Genomic DNA, 19358 nt, shown 5'->3' on the forward strand with positions numbered 1-19358 from the left:
AGGCCTCCGTCAGCTGCTCCAGAATATCAGGAAATAACAAAAGTTACTCACCGGAGAAGCAAAAAACTGCCAGAGTGAGGAGTAAAAAGACTCCTGTCATCTTCATGGTGTAGCTGGGTGTCTGGCCTCTTTCATGCCTGTCAGTGCTTTGCTAAGTAAATCTCCTACCCAGAGCTTATATATATATGCAGCAGTCACCATGACTGTGAAATCACCCTGACATGGTAATTGGCATGAACAGAGAGAAGGTGTTGCCAGTTAGGTAGTGCCAGTTTGTAAGCAATGTCCTCATCTCAGTGTGTTTACTCTATACTTATACACATCACAGGAGTCAAAGCTTGGATCTTGCGGATAAAGGAGATGTATTGCACATTAGACAATCTCCATTTCCCAACTGATCACTGCATTTCCAGCATGTTGCACCTTTAAAGCAGTGACTCAACAGGGTGGCTCATTATTGGTGGCTGCTAGTGCCTTATTGACGCCCATGGGTGTATACAAGTCCCTGAAGGGTGATTTACAATGGAACAAACTAGTTCCCATTGGGCATGTTCCAGATGATTCACACGAAGAGAGTTTAATGATTACATTATTTGGTGTCTCCAAATTTGAGAAATGAGTTCAGTTTAGCAGCTGTGGGTAGAAATGATGGAATGTGGCTCTTTTTCTGGGCCTGTGAAATTCACACATTCATTTTTTTTTGAGCTTGGGAAGCCTGGTATTTTGGCTGAATGCTGCAAATATTCTGCCTACAAACAGTCATTTGAATTCTGAACAGTTGTTTGGTTTGACCTTGTTCATGTCGCTTGTTATCCGCTCTTCAGGAATGTTTTCCTGGCTGTTTGGGAAAAGATTGTTTGTTTTTTTTACACAAATACACCATTTGCATGGAAACAAGAGCATCACAGAAGTACTCACCATTCTATACTTGTATTTCATTATTCTGATGCTAGTAAGTTTCAGTTGTCAAATCAAATGTCAGAAACATCACTATGTGAGTCAGGTGAAGGAACACACTACGTTAAAGAGGAGCTAATAGATGAAGTGGAAACTGTCCAAATTATTCAGTATATTCACCATCTTATCTAATGTTGTCTTCTGGGGGAGACTAAGGGTAACTTTCTCTCTGCAACACTCCCCCTCCACCCCCACTTCCTTGAATCTTCATTATTTCCAGTGCAACAAATGGTGCATCATTTGGGCTTCTTAAAATAAATCAAAATGTAACGATTTGCTGGTGAATGGGTATCATTTTCCCTTCGCTCTACGATATTGGTATAAACTCCAGATGGAGCAGAGCTGGAGAGTTGAGATCTGGATCTGAACTTCCACAAAGCTCAAAGAGAACTGAGTGTTTGGGTCCCATATTTGGGTTTGAGCCCATCTGCAGTAAAAAAGGACTTGACCTTTGGCATTACATGGGCACATCATCCCAAAAACAGGAGGTCTTTATGCACAATCACAAATTCAGTATAATCCAAAGAAGACCCTCCCAATCCCTGAATGTCACAGTAGGGCTTGGGGTTTTACCATTGCAAGAGTCAGTTTGCCATTAGTTCACACAAACCCCAGAATACGTTTCCAAACTGAAAATGCTCCTTGGTGGAAGATGACCATGGGTCCTACTGACTTGTGCTCATATGCAGAGCACAGAGATCAATAGGAATATTGATCAACAAGCTGTCTGCTTTGCCTGAAGGCCTTTTGTTTTGTGAATTGACATTATTGCTCCTGATTATTTTAGAAAAGTGTGGAGCAAGTAAAAGACCCTGTCAGATCCCAACTCCCTACTTAGAGGGGAGAAGGACAGAAACACTATGTAGCAAACAGCAGGTAGAGGGAGGCAAAATTTGCTTTGCTTCTGCTGCCTTTTGCTTCATCTTCATTTAAATGTTCTGAATTTCTCAGAAGTCCTAAATTTTCTGTATTCTGAGTTTTGGTCTCTTTGCACATCCCTGTAAAATACATTCTCAAAGGATGGGATTTGACTAAAATCAATGCTGGTTTGGATTCTACTACTGACGTTGTCAACAGGTTTTGTTTTTGTAAAAGGTGGAATGAGAGTGGATCCTTCTCTGGGTCTCCTTTTTAATGAATCTCTCAAAGTTGGGCAGAATTCTGGATAAATGTTTTCTGCTTTGATCCCTCTCTGATACTGACATGGGGCAACATTAGGCAACATAAGCAAAGCCTGGGGAAAATGGAAGGTGGTCATTTTATGAATAGTTTTTAAGAAAGACTAAGGCACTCAAGAATGCCATGAAACTTTGAAATTGGAGCCTGAGAGAATGCACAGCTTTTCCGGCACTTGGGCATGAGGAAATCTCCCTAATTCAATCCCATTTCATTATGTCCTCTTGCCTCATTGCTCCACGTATGGAATTCTGGATTCTGCTGGCTGATGCAACGACAACATTAATCCAATGAATGCAGGGGAGAAATCACAAATATTCTTACTTGTTTGTAATCTTCTGAACTGGGACAGAAAGTGAGGTGGGGATTTCTCTGTGGGAAAGGAGGAAGGAAAGACAGGATCATTTCGGAGGGTGGGACTGGGGGTTTCCTCTAAAGATTTGTTTTTAGTGTTTGGATATTTATCTTACCCTAGCAAAAATTCCATATTCCTGTTCTATGCCACTGCACAGTACATGCCTGCAGTATAAGTTCTGTAACCGGCAAGGCTTTGTTAATTTTAACTGAATCTAGAAGGATCCTCTAGGTTCTGGAGTTTCCCTGAATTTTGAAATACAATTGTTAAAGCAGGTCTGTGTCTCTTTCACTTTCTGAAGTGAGATAATGTCAAGATGCAAAACCTCAAAATTTAATACAGCTATAAGCTAACTCTAACGGCATCCATTATGGCCCTGATTCAGTACAACACGTGTATTTTTAAGCACATGAGAAGACCTATTAGAATCAATGCCAGTAAAACCAACCAGTATATATTAATGTTACTCAAATAATGCTTCATCTTAGGCAGCAGGTGGACTCTGAAGAGGCCTCCTGGCTGCAGCAGTATGCTTCATGTGCAGCTGATCTTACTAGTGACATTTGTCATTTAGATTTATCATTTGCTAGCTGCATAAAAATGAATACTTCACTCTCACTAACTACTATTACAAACCTAGAAAGGTCTGAGAGATCTTAGGTTCTTTGGGGGCTCTTAGCCAGGGGAAAAAATATCTTTTGGAATTGAATGAGAGTGCATATTTATTTGGGACAGTTTCTTAGAGGTATCTGAATTGGTCTCATTATCATATCTATAGTTGTCCCTGAAATTTATGGTAAACATACTATTTGTATTGGATTCTAGGGGTGGAATCCGGGCCGCACAGAAGTCAGTGGGAGTTTTGCCATTGACTTCAATGAGGCCAAGATTTTACCCTAAGTAGCTTTTGGAATATATGTAGCTCTATTTTAATTGGGCACCTGTCTCATAATTTTATACTTTTGTTACAGTATATCACCTTTTCCTACCTTCTTAGCCCTTTGTCTTATTTATCTTGGGGGTGGGGAGGGAAATTACTCAGTGACTGAAAGCTTATCACCTCTAGTGGGTCTGATATGATCTGACAAACCCACATAGACAGGAAGTATGTATTTTATATATAGCAAATGTATGTCATAATTTTATATACATAACACAGGTGTATGGAACATCATATAAGTGGCACATTTCATAATAGTTAATAGATGTTATTGTACACTGCAAGTCAAACATAACAAATGTATGCTGCTTACAAGCATAAATTTAGCAGTTCCGTTTTTGTTCCACGTGGGAGGATGTTATCTTCCTGCATTCCAGAAAGGGTCAATTTGTATTGAATGCTTCCCACTCATTTGGCTGTGCCTTTAATTGGGGACTGCAAGTTGCTTGAAGGAGTTGGTGGTGTGATGCAAATAAAAACTTACAACTTGTCTGCACCCCACCTTGTTCCAAAATAACTAAATCAGTTTGAATTCATACCCTTTGTTGTTTTAATATAAGTCTGTGTACACCCAGTTAATAGAGTACACTCAGTACATTCAGAAATAACAAATGATGTGAGTTAAAACTCAGTTATTTATATTCGTCCAAGTTTGTGTGTAGATCTGCACTTTGAAGCATGTGGGTGGAAACAGCAGTCCGCCCATGTGTCATGAATTGCAGGATCAGAGCCTTAAGTAGCAAAGCCTTGCTCAAAGAAATTTAGGAATAGAGTGGTCTGAGAATCCAATTATGTATTTCGTAAGAAACTGTCCTGTGCTGAATCATTTGGATTTTTGCCTAAAGGAAGATCAGTTTTCCCTGTTTCCACACCCTGGGGAGGATCAAAGGATCATTTCCTTTTGAGAGGCAGAAGAGGATTCCATCCATGCCAGACTTAGCTGGCCCTTCAGTACCAGCAAAGCCAACTGCAGAAACAAGAGCTGATGTTTTAATTTCATTTTTGTATTTTCCAATTCTCTTAAGGATAAAATCCTAGGCAAATAGTTCAGTATAGTCCAGCTGGTCTGTAAATTGTTTTAAAATACTTATTCGTCATTATGTTATTTATGCTTCTGTATGATTTGATTGTGCCCTGGTGGATACCAAATATATACTAATATTTTAATAGTGAACCTGGGACGAAAGATGCTATGTAAGTGCCAAGCATTATAAGTAGAGCTAGAAGTATTACATATAGTTAAGGAGTGCCTCTTATTGATGCTACACTTTCTAGTCTCAGACATTTTTGCTTAATAACTCTCTTCTTTAAACTGGAAAGAGCTTCGATGACTAGGGTGACCATATTTTCCCAAAGGGAAAATGGGACACCACTTGGGCCCGAGCCCAACTTCCCGTCCACCCCGCACAAGCCCCCCCCCACTCAGCCCCCCTGCCTTCTGCCTGTGTGTGGGTCTGGCCTGAGGCCCCCCCCGCTGCCCGCCTGCACAAGGCCAGCCCAAGGCCCCCCTCTGTATGCAGGGCTGGCCCAAGACCCCCTGCCACCTGCCCACGTGGGGCTGGCCTGGCCCAAGCCACTCTCCCGAACCCTCCCTCCCACGCAGGCCTGGTGTTGCCGCTTGCCTCTCCCTCCCCCCTGCCCCCTCCCCCGGCATGATCCTCTGCACCTGCTAGGGGTCACAGCCCACTTTTTTTTGGCAAAACTGTGCATTTGTCCCATTAGTTGGCAAGAACAAATGGGCCAAATGCCCAGTTTTGCCAAAAAAGTCAGGATGGCCAGGACAAGGCTTAAAAAAGGGACCGTCTCAGCCAAAATGGGATGTATAGTCACCCTATCGATGAGTCATCAGAGACCATGATACAAATTATAGAGCTGATATCTGGAAGAGCTGGGCACATACCCTGCCCAGTGACTTCAACATGATAGGGTTACTCAGCTATTTCTGAAAATAAGGTACATTATATTCACAGCCACCATTTTAGAATTTTTAGTTACATCCAGAAGCAGTGGCAATTCAAATTGTGCTTAAGAGCCATGTGATGAACAGTCACTGACAGAACTGCTTTTGAAGGATCTAAGAAAATGATATTCCTCATAACCAGCTATTCACTCTTCTGTGGCATAAGCTGGGACAGCAGCATCCTAGACTGCCTGACCCCTCAGTTTAATTCACCCTATTGGATCATAACTCTTGATGCTCACCGACTCTAATGGTGGCTCAGTGGTACAGTATAATAACCTTTGTCTGGTCCTTCCTGGGATCAAGCTCTTAATCTCCATATGTGAAATCCTGGCCACAGTGAAGTTAATAGAAAAACTCCCATTGACTTCAATGGGGCCAGAGTTTTACCCCTGCTATCTGCTGAACAAAGGTCACGTCAAGCTGGAACACTAAAGTATTGTAACAAGAGAAACCTCAAGATCCATATCAGCCTGGTTTCAGTCACAAGTCTGACCACAGAAGCCTATGAACTTCAATGCACCCTGAGAAAGAGAGAGATTCAGAAGTCATTTCTCCATCTGCAGAACAGGGTCCTGGAGCAGACTGCTAACTACCAGCAGTCACTGTGCTGTGGAGTCTTGTGGAATCCTGTAGGCTACGAATGGGTCTTTGATGCAGCAGAAAAACAAAAGCTGTTTTGGAGGCACTGGTAATGAATTAACATAATGTAAGAATGGCCGTACTCCATCAGCCCAATGGTCCATCCAGCCTGGTATCCTTATCTTCCAACAGTGGCCAATGCCAGATGCTTCAGAGGGAATGAACAGAACAGGACAATTATTGAATGATCCATCCCCTGTTGTTCACTCACAGCTGCTGGCTGTTAGAGGCTTAGGACACCCAGAGCATGGGGATGCATCCCTGAATATCTTGGCTAGTAGCCATTGATGGACCTATCCTCCAGGAACATATCTAGTTATTTTTTCAGCCCCGTCACAGTTTTGACCTGCACAACATCCTCTTGCAACAGATTCCACAGGGTGACTGTGCGTTTTGTGAGGTAGTACTTCCTTTTGTTTGTTTTAAACAAATTGTATTCTGTGTTAGGATAGTAAGTGTGGTATTAACCATTTATACTAAAGGACCACGAATAAACCAAGACTTTTTTCAAATACATTTTAATTCATTTGTAGGACAAAAATTTATAAGCAGACCTTAAAATAAATAATATTAGTAACAAAAGCAAAATATTTTCCCTCAACATCAGCAAATATTGTACCTGAAACTGTTAGCAACTGATTTCTGAAATATCAGATATCTTCCATTTCAAAGTTTAAATATTTTAAATCACCACTCATTTCAAACACAGAAAAAAATTAAGCGTGTCCACGCATGGAGTCCTTTCTAAGACTTCAACAGGCTTTGGAAGAAGCCTTAAGTGGGATGAATACAGTACATGCTTATATTCTTTCCTGAACTAGGGCCTTACGCAGTAAGTAATTAGGGACAGGGACCAGATTTTCCCTTGGATTCTGTGAAGGAGCCTAGCACACCTTGGGGTGCTAATAAGATGAAAAGTAAAAATATTGTAAAACACTATTCTGCAAATCTCCAAATATTAGTCAAACACTTAACAGCTGCATATAAAATCTGTTAGCAGCAACTTTCTGAATATCAGATGCATAACATTTATCATAATTAAATGTTTAAATATTCTATTTTGACATCCATTTTGATTGCAGATTCTTAGTCACATGCCCTGTGTGTTAATTGTCTACTATGTGGTAAATCTGAATGAATGCTGCCATCAAAAAGGTACCATTCAAAATTATGCACTGGCTGCCCAGTTGTCACAAATAAAAGATAAGCAGAGCATAATTGAAAATTATTGTATTCAGCAGAGGTGGGGCTAATGAGGCAGGCAGTACAGCCTACAAAACTCCCATTTCCGTCCATGAGAGACAATAGCAGTACTCTTTATAATCGAACACAAATCATTCAGGGCGTGATCGAATGCCAAATGAAGGCATTGCCTCCAGTCAGAGTTGGATCAAACCCTAAGGTTTCTACTCTGACAGTATTTGCTTCATCATGCAAAAAACATTTACCATGTTCTCCAGCTGAACACCAATGTGATGTAAGGGAACATGAAATACAACTGACTAAATGCAGCAGCTAATATTTCAAGGACTGTAAGCTTTTATTATTTTTTGCCTCCAGCTCAAATATCTGCCATCAGTTTGGATGTTGGATATGGCCATGAAATATAATAATACACAGCTGCTTCATGCAGCCAATGATTTCCATGCTAAAGCATTTTTAATTTAAATAACAGATTTTATAAATAATAAATACTTAAATAACAAAACGTGTCCTCACAATAAGTCACCTTTTGTATAAATTAACACACAAAAATATTCAGCTAATAAATACCATCATCTGACATTGCAACATTTTGTATCGAGCAAATAAATAAATAAATACATAAATAAATATATAGATGCAATATTATAATATGTAAAAAAAAGCATTATAGCAGACAGTATTTCAATATATCAAAAAAATTGATAAATATAAATGTTAATTTGACTTGGTGTGTGCCATAAGCACCATTTAAATATTGCGTACATACAAGAGCGGGGTCAATGATTGTCATCATATTAATCTAATACAAAAAAATTCCTAATAATGTTCAGATGCAGTTTTTCCTCCGTTTCATGTTTAACTTCTTGTCTTTTGTCTGTTTCATTTTCTTCTTGGGGACTTTCCTTCTGTCACTTCCCTGAAATCTCTTACTGGTTACTACAAAGTAAGGCAAAGAAGATTGAGACAAAAATTATCTTAACATTCCCCAGGCATACATTTTCAGTTCACTTCCCATTAAATTCATGCCAGTCTGGCTCAGCTGCTGAAACACCAAGGCCCTAATTCTGCAAGATAGAGCCAGATTTTCCAAGGTATTTAGGGTGCTGAAACATGCAGGTAGATGCCTAGTAGGGATTTTTCAATGCGCCTAAGTAGTCAAGGCACCTATCTCCCATTAATTTCATTGATTTCAATTAAAGTTAGGCACTTAATTTGCTTCAGTGCTTGGTGACATTTTCAGAAGTGCCTATCTGTATCTTAAGGCGCCTAAATACCTTTGACAATCTGGCCCGTGACCAGTGTAGTTTTATTTATTTAATTTAAATTGGATTACTCATGGGACCAACATTACACAAGTGCTTACATGTGATGCAGAAGTGTGGCCTGAACACCTTGAAGTCCAGGTGTTTTTCAATTAAAAACAGGAAAAGAAAAAAATTCTGCAGAATTTTTTCAAAGAATTTTTCCATTTTTCACCCAGCCTGTTCTATTTTGTCCATGGAAGGAGCTGTCACTCCCATGTCTTTGTCCTGCCAGTGTTGACTTCCATTTTCAGCAAAACAAAGGGTACTATCTGGGGAAATAATTAGAACTAGAATCCCCTTAGAACAGGCAAGAAACGCTACTTCAGGGTATCCCTAGGACTGCTGCTACTGGAAAACTATCATTGATGAACCCAAAAGAACTAGACTGAAGCAGCTTGTATCTGTCTCACACCAGTTCACTTTACTAGTATAACTTGATCCTGCTAAGTCCACCAGTGCAGTCTCTTACACTCTGATATAGACCAGTCACTAGAGGGAGACAAAAGATTAACATTCTGGCAGTGCATGAGCAGCAGTCATGTACTCAGATACTTCATGGAAGGACACAGTACAAATACCTAGCTAGGCAGAGAACACTTTAAATCATTAACTGTTCCGGGTGAACCCTAGATACATGTTTCCTGTCTAGTGTAAATTAATTCTAATTGTTTCTCCCGGGCTTTTGGAGGAAGAGAATGTTAGCCTGTGTTGGACATTGTAGTCACATGTTTATATAGACTCTTGTTCCCTCAAAGATATTTCAAGAAACAACTTCTTTCACTCAGGACTACAAATAAGACAGTAGTAAGGGGTAACCACCCCCCTCCAATATCTGAGAAAAATAAGCTAGCATAGCTCCACTTCCTCCCATGTAGCCAAAAGTCACATCTGCTACTGTGATAAATGGTGCCGTGAGCTTTACCTGCAGAGTTTCCGGTCACTCCAAGATGAATTGTAATACCGATCTCTGGCCTGGACATAGATCTTGTCTAGCTTGCTTGTCGTTGCAAAGCGAATGAACTGTTCATCAGTATCATAAGACTATGAACAAAAACACAGTCCAGTCAATGGATTGTAAGAAGTCAAGCAGAAGTTACTCAAACATCAGGTTAAAGTTATCTAGTTGATCTTGTGCCAAAAATGAATATGTGCTCATATTAGTTATCACTGCTGTATCAGAGCAAAGAGGAAGTTTTTGCAGAAAGGAAAGTATTACAAGTAGATTCAAACTGATCTGAAATACCCTGGCATGTCCTTACATAGTGTGATTTCCACTGGTGGACATGCAGCTCCTATAAAGAGTGTTTGTAAAGCTAGCATGCACCTTTATATTTTTAAAGAGGCCCTTCCTCAGTGCCAAGAACCATAACTAAGGAGATGGCTCCATCTGCTGGTATGCACTTTCTTCATTTTTTACTTAAAGTACGTAATCTTTTAACCTGTTAGGTCTGTTCATGAAGTGGGATAAGTATCATTTAGGTTGCTTTATTTTCTCTTATAAGCTTTGGTGAATGTCAGTCAGAATGTGGGGATAAAAGCAGGCGTAGCATAGACCCATACTCATGCCCCCACATGGATATTATCTTGTTATTAATCTTTGCACTTAGGGTTCTATTGTAAGTGAAGTTAATGGGAATGTGGGAACAGGCCCTTAGTTCATTAATTGACCATATACTTTAATTTTAATATTCAATTTTTATTTCAGTGAATATTTTATATAATTGGATTTTATTTAATACTTCTATATTTTAGATTCGGGGGTATTTCCTGATTAATTATTCTTAAGTGAATTCATAGCTACAAGTGTATATCGTTGTGGTCAAGGCCCAGGACTGGGAGCCAGAAGATGGCTGGTCCTTTTCCTAACTATGCCACTGATTTCTGGTGTCACCCTGCGGGCAAGTTGCCTCGTAGTAGTTGTTGTGTTTAACCCGCAGAGGTGCATTAGCAATGCAAACAAATCTATTTTATGTCTTCCTAAAAATTAGTATTACTTAATAACGTGCTGCTGGAAATTGGGAAGCAGTTGGCAAAAACTAAATTATCCTCTGGCCTCTTGGGTAGTGTGAGAGCATGAGTCATTGATTTTTTACTCTATTAGCAAGAGCTCTTCTGTGCAAATCTGAACTGTGTACATGCAATCAAACTACATGCAACTCAGTGTGGCAAAAATTAGGCTGTCTTTGTTCTTGGTGTAGGAAAAGGTTGTGGATTTTCCCCAGCTCAGGATCCACAGAGCCTAATAATCCTGAGTCAACAGATACTTTTTTCTCATGCTAACATGACTGTGCGATGCTGGGTGTGACATTGTTGTTCACTCCTCCCTCCACCTCACTACCAAGATCTTCTGTTCTCCAGTGCTGGACAGTAGATATGTCATCTTGGCAGAGTCCTGAAGTAGAGCGCTCACTTTGACTGTGTCTCATAGTCAGAAAGATCCCTGACCATGAGACCTGAAGTTTGGGCAAATAGCAAAGACATAATACAAATGATTATCTTTCATATGTAGAGATAGGTCATATCGGAGTAGATGACTTCTATGGTGTTCTTTGGAAAATATGTCAATAGCAGACTTACTTACTTATATTAGGTTAGCATCTAGAGACCTCAACTAAGCTAGAGCCCCAGAGACGTTGCACGGACGTATAGTTTACGAGAGACCTTGCCCCAAAGATCTTACAACTTAACAGCTGGGAAAAGCAAACAATTGGTTGGGCAAGAAGGGTAAAAGAGGAAAGCATAATAGAGATAACAGGATGGTTTAGAGAGTTATATCATAACAACTTCTAGGCTGCAAGCACATGACTGAGATTGGTAATTAAAGGCCATAGGGGTGTTTCAGTGGAAAAACATCACTAAATACTAATAATATCCTATATTAACAGGTTTCAGAGTAACAGTTGTGTTAGTCTGTATCCGTAAAAAGAAAAGGAGTACTTGTGGCACCTTAGAGACTAACAAATTTATTAGCGCATAACAGAAAGCTTATGCTCTAATAAATTTGTTAGTCTCTAAGGTGCCACAAGTACTCCTTTTCTATATTAACAGAGTAGTTTTCATTGCAGCAGGTCCCAAAGCATTATCCAAACTACAAACCCGCCAATCCTACTCTGACAAACTTCCTTATTTAAATCACTAAGTAATTTGAGTTAGGACAACAGGGTTAGATCAGATACATAAAGGAATCACTGAACCTGCTGCTGAAATGTTGAGACTGATCTGTTTTCACAGTGTTTCAATCCATGTTACTTGGATGCTACTGTGCAGATGAACTGGGAAGGGGATCAAGTTCTTAAAAGACTGCATAATACACACATTAAGAGTAATGAGAACTCCCTATTACAAATACCTTGCCTTCAGCGTTGACCTTAAATGTCAAAGGGAAATAAGACTTTGGTGTGCTCCATGTTCTGGGGTATTTCCAAGTCACTGTGCCATTTTTGACCACATGCTCACACTCAGGTGGGTCAGGTTTTACTGCAAGAGAAAATAAAGACAGCATTAGCATTCATTAGCTACGTAGTATCAGCTCTTTGTGCTTTATTAGTAGTAATTATTCAGTTAAACAGCTGTTGGAAATCATAGTAAATTAAAGTAAAGGCCAAGAGTGTGCTTGAGGTTGAGGGACTATATTGTACTCTCCTGTGGAAGAGGGATACCTTTACAGAGCTCGCCTTATAAGATCCCTCAAGGATGAAGGGATTTAGAGGGCTGCAGAAGACAAAGGGAAGGGACCCAGCCTCAAACCTTGCTGACCTTTAGAATGCACAGGGAAGGAAAGTTTTAATTTGGCAGTGTCTGCTTCTCCAGAGTGCTGGCCAACCTCCCTTTCTCCCATGGCAGCATGATGAACTCAGCAGCAACTTTCTGGTTGATCTGCCTATCTCTGTGTGCCCAAGATCCTCCTCTCCTTTGGGGCAGTGATACGCAGGAGTATATGTCGGCAGTCCGTGCTGTTCCAAGCACCCATGCAGATATTCACTTGGAAATCTGCACTTTTCAGAGGGGAGCCTGCCACAGAGAGTGATTGCTTTCTGGCTCTGGTCTCTGCCTTCCCAGCCTGGCCCTTCCAGTACTGTGGCACTCCTAATTCATGCAAAGCACGAGATGGGCTCCTGTGAGATCTATGGGAGCGGCACATGCCACACAGACGTTGCTTCTCCACTTCCTCCACCAACAGGCACTGACTTTTGTTTTTGCTGGCGGGTGTTTTTGGAGTGGGGGCAGGAAGAGGTGCAGCGGGGGCAGGGCCTCAGGGGGAAAAGACTGAGAGGGGGTGGGGCCTCGGGGCGGAGCACAGTCCGGGCGCTGGTGGCTCCCTCACTTCTCAGGAGCTTCCAGCAGCGGTGACGCTCCCAGTGCTGTGGGCCGGCATGCCTTCAAAGGGAGATGTGCCACACCCAGCATTTCAAACCTCTTACACCTGCCGCCTTTGCTGTGGTGCCTGGGTGCTGAGCACCTCCTATAGTTTCCCAGCGGGTGCTTCCTGGTTTCGTCCAGTTTTTGTTTTTCTTTACTCCCATAAGGGAGGGAAGCCTACAGGCCTAGAATACAGTTATCATGGGCCACGCATTAATCCCTCTCAGCTCTCAGGTGAGGTTGCGGGCACACTGGTGACACAGAGGTAGTGTGGCGAAGCTGGTACTGTTGGAGCAGTAAATACATTAATCAGCACTGTCGTCCCTGAACAGACATTCACTCAGGGTCACTGAATTCATGACAAGCTTTATACACTTAAAAATAAAAGCTGATTTCTGATCCACTCACTGATATCTCGGATGAAGAAGCTGCTGGTGCAGTTGTCATACTGTGTCTCATCAATGACCTCCAGGAACATCTCAATGGGCTGGTGTTCCTCAGCAAATGGGCAGTGGTTGGTTTTCTGACAATTGACTGTGTACTTTGTCTCTAGTTCATAGCGTTGAGACACAGGGCTTCCACAGATTACACTTCCAGATGCATCCTCTTGAGTTCTGAATTCAAAGCAGAAAGTGATAAAGGAAACGCTGGAGAGCTCTGAATAAAGTGCTGCTTACAGATACTTCAATGACACCATGTCACCGGACAAGATAGTGTTGCTGTGTCATAAATAGCATGTTTCTGTACATGAGACTCCCATGCCAATGGGAGTTTTGGGCATAAATTAAAGACAGTCTCTTCTTTAATGCCACTGTTTATTGACTAGTGTGGAGGGCCTAATGTCTAACTTCACTCTTTAGCCCCTTTCCCAAATCCAGCTGGAGGAAACAAGTCAAGTTGAGTATGTTTCCATAAGAAATAACACCACACAATGCTACCAGAATTTGACTATATTTTTGCATCCAGCAAATTATGCTTTGCACTTATTTCCCCTTTTAACAAATAAAAATAACACTGGGCCAGAGCACGCCCTGCCTTGGAGAAACCCATGGGAGGGGAGTGGGAGGTAGGAAATCCCCAAGAGGTTTCTCTCATAGTATTCCCCTCAGGGTCCTTGACAGGGCAAATGCTATGGTCATATAGTGTTTGACTTCCCGACTCCATACAGCCAATGGATCTGGCGAGAAGGACGCTGCAAGATGACTTGCTTCTATGTCTGGTTGAAATTCATTTCCTTCTCACCTGCAGTTCTACTGCCTGAGTCACTCTGTAGCTACATTACAGCATCTGCAGAGAAGATCCAATGGGAGTTCTTACACTTCTAAGCTATATTAATTCCTGACCAGATTTCCATGCAGTAATGTGATGGGCCTAGAAGGGACTGTCCTGCAGAGGATATCCAATGTGTTGGTCCACATTCTCAAATGATAAAAATGGCCTTCCCCCGGTCCAGTTCATGTGATAGGTGGCCAACTATTTTTGTAGTATCCGTTCCACATGCTGACAAAGAGGGGTATTCCGGCCTTATTATCCTAATGAAGTGGCTGAGGAAAGTACAAGCTCTTACCCTTTTAGATTTTTGATTGTGAACTTCACATTTGGACTCTCATTTTCTGTCTTCCATGAGCATATGAAAATCCCTGAGTAATTCTTTGCCTCACATTTTAAAAATGTCATGTTGTTTGGCTCTAGATTGAAAGAGAGAGAAAAAATTGATTGAAAAAAAAATAATTGTTTGACCAGTAAGATAAAACAGTAACTCTACAAAATTCTACTGGCAGATATTGAGTCCCTTCCCAGGAAAACAATGCACAATATACACGTCAGCTGAATAGTGGCTGGAAGTTTGCTGGTGTCTAAAAGTGACCCTTAGAGATTATGTTGCCATTGTTTTTCCCGGAGCTTGTTCACATTTTTTATAGGATATTTCCCATCTATTAAAAAAAATTGTCTTCAACAAACCCCATATCCTCAACAAATGATTTCATTTCTCTGATTGCTCACCGTGCTGTTTGCGACACATTTCAAAGATGACTTTAGCATGCACAGGAAAGGAATAATGTCTATAAATGAAAAATTTCCACCCTTCTAATAATGTTTAGTGGCCCAAGCGAAACACAAGAAGATGGATATCTTGCTCTCGGAGATGTATCTTTGTCCAATGTGTTAACCATGAGCCCAGGATCCCAAACTTCTGGGTTTTAATCCTGGCTCAGCAGCAGTTTTAGGCTAAGTCACGTAACCTCTGCTTTATGAAGATGAATTAGTTAGGGGCAAATGCTATCTTCAGCACGCAGTTTGAATGACTTAGCTAGGCACTGGTGAGAGCTGCAAGGGCAAAGGGAAGAACAGCCATTCCCCCACCTGTTGTGAAACTGTTCCATGGTTGCTGCTCCAGCCTAGAGGCTAGAGTAGCCTTAGCATTCCTCTACTCCCCCACTCCGTATGGGAAGGATCAGAAAGTCATGGTCCCAACTCATCCTTTGTGACAGCATATAGGAACCCCATACAGAGCTGAACTCCCCAAATCTTGCTCCCGCATGGCACATCAGATCCACCTGGTTCTGCTGCACATGGGGACCTCTGCACCCATGTAGGAGAGGGCATTATTTGCCCCTTAATGCCTGAACAGCACTTTGAAGAGCTACCATGCTAAAGATTATAATCCACCTCATTAGTCATGCACAGTGGTTCTTTCCAGTGAGTTCCCTTTTCCTTTGCGATGTTATGGCACATACTGTACATGGAAAAAACATCATATTGCCCTATTACCTTACCTTTAAAACTTTTTAGAATCCACTTAGATATTTGCCTACTTGAGTCTTTTTTGGTAATAAGGAAAAAATAGTAGCTTAAAATCTCGTGGGTATCACTTTTGTGACAGGTGTAGTTGCCAGCATCTGGAAATTCCTTGACCGAAATTGTTAATATCTTGTCAGTTCCTATTATTTCCTTATCCTTCATCCAGTAGACCGACATAGATTGGTCTTCAGATACATTACAGGTGAGCTCTACTTCTTCAGCTGGTGCCTCCTGAGTCCACTCTGACTCTATCACATAAACTATAGGGAAATAAATGTTGGGTGTTAGTCAAGATTAAAGTGCTGGTAAAATTGAACTACATCTTAGGCCCAGTACTGCTGTCCTTGAAACTACTGGCAAAACACCACTGGCATGAATAACAACAGTCAGGCCCAGTTGTCTTTTGACAAGATTACATTTTAAATGTAAATATGAAATGCATCCAAAACATCATGAGCAATCAGAGTTATTTTCATTTTAGAAGTGATTTTCTTTCCATAGTCTCAGAGAATTTGGCAGTCACAGCCCTGCAAAGCGGGTGATGTCATTATCCCCATTTCACAGAGAGGGAAATCAAGGCACAGATGGCTCAGTCATTCCCTGCATATGCTTAACTTTAAGCACACAAATAGTCTCATTGACTTTAAACATGACTACACATGTGCTTAAAGTTAAGAATGTGCTTAAATGCTTTCCATAATCCAGGTTTAAAGCCCAAGGGCCAAAACCTACTCACTTTATTCCTGCAAGGAGCCCCATTGACTTCAGTGGGACTCCTCTGATGAGTAAGGACTACTGGATCTCAGTCTTTGCTCACAGAATGAGGGGTGAAGCACCTCTGTAGCATTGTACTCCCCTTCTGGATTCCATGGAGAGATCTCTGCAGTGTGAAGGAGCTGTGATTGGGGAGAGGGCAGGTGGGCAAAGGGAAAGCCAGGAGCATGTATTGCTTCCTTCTAAAGCCCCACAACCTGATGCGGCATTAATTTTTCCTGCAGAAAAGCTGGTTGCCCTTGCAGCATTGTCCCAATGAAGTGGCTGCTAGGGGAGAGATAATCCCAAAGCAGAGATACAGGGCCTCCAACAGATAGTCACGACTCTCTGAATACTCCTCAGTCACTCTGTGGAGCCCTTTACTCCAGACTGGGAGAAACGCCCCTTCACAAAACAATTTAGGAAAACTCCATTAAGCAATCTTTGTGGATTTTTCTTCCTTACAGCCTTCCCTTGCTAGATTTTTCAAGGTGGTGGGGGGCAGCAATTAAGGCCAAAGATATATGTAAATGAATTGCTTAAATTCCTACAGCTAATCAGGGGCAGAATGAGCAGTAGAACTCAAGAATCTGCTTCATTCTTGCCAGGGTCAAGAACGTCATCTGCACTTTCATTGACACCAGTTCCCCAAATATAGCCATTGCCCTAGCTACCCTTTCTCTTCTACCACTGATACAGGAACCCCTGTTGTCATTAGTGTCCACTGGGTTTGTGTTTTTCCCTGCGAGGAGTGGACACAGAGTACATTTACTGGAGGTTTAGGAAGCACCACAATTAAATTTACAAGTGCACCACTCAGGCTGGAAGGAAGCATCAGTTCCAGCAATGAGCCAAGAGAACTTCTCAGCATTTCCAAAAAGATGGCTTTAAGCCAAATAACATTGCTAATAATAGGACACTGAATCTCATCACATTGGACAGTGGAGACTGCTTATTAAAGTCATGAATGTGCAAATACATGAATCTAGAGGCTTGCCAGTCTGCCTGTGAGTATCGAGAAGCATAGGCACCAGGAAATGCCAGAGAGGTACCAAAAGACACAAATGTGTAGTTTCTATGCTGTGGCAGAAACGCTTCTACTGTAGTTTCAAGAGCCCCCAATGTTATTTAGGGAAACCACAGCATAGTCTTATAACCTAAAGCTATCAACAGAAGTGTTTGAAATATTCATTATGGGCAAAACAGTGATCCTCTTAATCATGTTGAATACCAGCTTCCACCCTGTGAAGTCCCACCGAAGTCATACTTGTGGACTAAGGGCTACTTGTGGACTAAGGTGCCTGTCAATGTGAGTAAAGGGATTAAATATGACCACCTGAATTTAGCTCCGTTTTCTGGTGAGTGAATAATTTGTTCACTGATTCTGCATTTCTTTGAATGAATTCGTATTCAGAGTTATTTGCTCTGAACATTCTGGATGAAATATTTTCAGGGCTTGGGGTTTTTTTGTGAAATGTTCACTTTGACTATTTGCTCTTCATTACTTGTTTGTGGGTTGTCACCTAAGTCACAAGATGCTGTTTCTGCTTCCTGATTGCATGACTGAAACTCTTGAAACGGGAGAACAGTGAATAGGGAATAAGGCAGTTGCTGGTGTGAATTCTCAGACGAATAATCATGTTTCTAAACTTCATGAAACTTTTGGGACTCCTGAATGTTTTCATGAACACCCAGCAATTATCCAAATACTCATGAAAAATTCAGAATATAAGCCCATGAATGGTAGCTAATGCAACTCTGCTTTTATTCACAAACATATTTGTTAGTACATTTGTTTTTAACTATTCAACAAGTGATAGTTTTCAGTAAATGCAGACTACTTACCATTCTCCCGCAGTTTCCACTTCGCTTCCAGAGGGATTGCAAGGGAAAATAACAAAAGTAGGACCAAGAGTAGATGAGACATCTGTAGAGGGTAGGGGAAAGAACAATTAATAAGCCTGTTTGGAAAAAGGCTAGTAATTGATATTATTGATTGAGCATTATTAGTATGCTCAGCACTAGACAATATGTGGAAGACACAGTACGTGCCCCAAAGGAGCTTATACCCAAGAGACCCCATTCTGAGCACACTTAGTCATGTCAGTAGTCCTTACTCATGAGAGAAATGACAGAAATGGGGCGCCTGCCAGGAATAAAGTGCATAGGATTTGGCCTTTGGGCTTTAAACCCAGATCATGGAAAGCATTTGAGCACACTCTTAACTTTAAGCACATGAGTAATTCCATTTAAAGCCAACAAGACTACTTATGTGCTTAAAATTAAGCATATGCTTAAGAGCATTGCTGGATCAGTATCTTATTTGGCACTTCCTCAGCCAAAAATCCTACTGAAGTGAATGACACATAACTGTTAATAACTACATTTGCAAAAGTGGCCAGAGCATGAGTGCCCATTGAGACACCTTAAATACATAGATTCACACTATATACATTCCTCTGTACTGTATTTTTAATAGACAGGGTAAAACTAATATACTGCTGTAGTTCTGAGCTCTGGACTTTTATGTTTGCACCTGCAGTATCAATGCCGGGGTGTTACAATATAGCACTATGGTGTGCATTGCTATTCACACTCCCTCTAGTCTGAACTAGATGGCAGTGTAGACAAGCCTTAGGTGCTTATATTAGTACCCATCACTTTTAAGACTGGTTGAAATTTTTCCATCAGAACTGTTTTTTTGTGTGTAATCACGTATTGAACTAAACTACATTTTTCATTAGAAGTGTCTAGTTTTTGTGGAAAATTTTGAATTTTTGTCAAATAAGCAAAAACCCAAACTGCAAAGTTTTCCCTGTTTTCAGCAGAGAAGTTTTTGGGTTTGGGTGTTTTTGATGAAAAGTCAAAAATTTCCATGGATAACCATTGTGGGTTTTTTTCCAT

At 41.1% G+C, this 19358-nt stretch overlaps 1 protein-coding gene across 1 annotated transcript; it reads right to left on the reverse strand.

Moving 5' to 3' along the window:
• Positions 1 to 759: 759 nt before the first annotated feature.
• Positions 760 to 18381, reverse strand: IL12B (interleukin 12B). Its single transcript, XM_077824734.1, has 7 exons — positions 18300 to 18381; positions 15677 to 15961; positions 14467 to 14587; positions 13308 to 13513; positions 11890 to 12017; positions 9463 to 9581; positions 760 to 838 (listed from the first exon to the last, which is right to left on the reverse strand). The coding sequence occupies exons 1-7, from the start codon at positions 18379 to 18381 to the stop codon at positions 760 to 762; spliced, it is 1020 nt and encodes a 339-aa protein (XP_077680860.1).
• Between the last annotated feature and the right edge of the window lie 977 nt (positions 18382 to 19358).

Source organism: Eretmochelys imbricata, chromosome 8 (assembly GCF_965152235.1).
Source record: "Eretmochelys imbricata isolate rEreImb1 chromosome 8, rEreImb1.hap1, whole genome shotgun sequence".
In the NCBI taxonomy this organism is placed as follows: Eukaryota; Metazoa; Chordata; order Testudines; family Cheloniidae; genus Eretmochelys; species Eretmochelys imbricata.

Coding starts and splice junctions, on each gene's coding strand:
- IL12B (XM_077824734.1), bottom strand. CDS start 18,381: ATGTCTCATCTACTCTTGGTCCTACTTTTGTTATTTTCCCTTGCAATC. Junction 12,018..13,307: donor CTTCTTCATCCGAGATATCA/GTGAGTGGATCA, acceptor TTTCTCTTGCAG/TAAAACCTGACCCACCTGAG. Junction 839..9,462: donor AGTGACCGGAAACTCTGCAG/GTAAAGCTCACG, acceptor TTTCCCAAACAG/CCAGGAAAACATTCCTGAAG.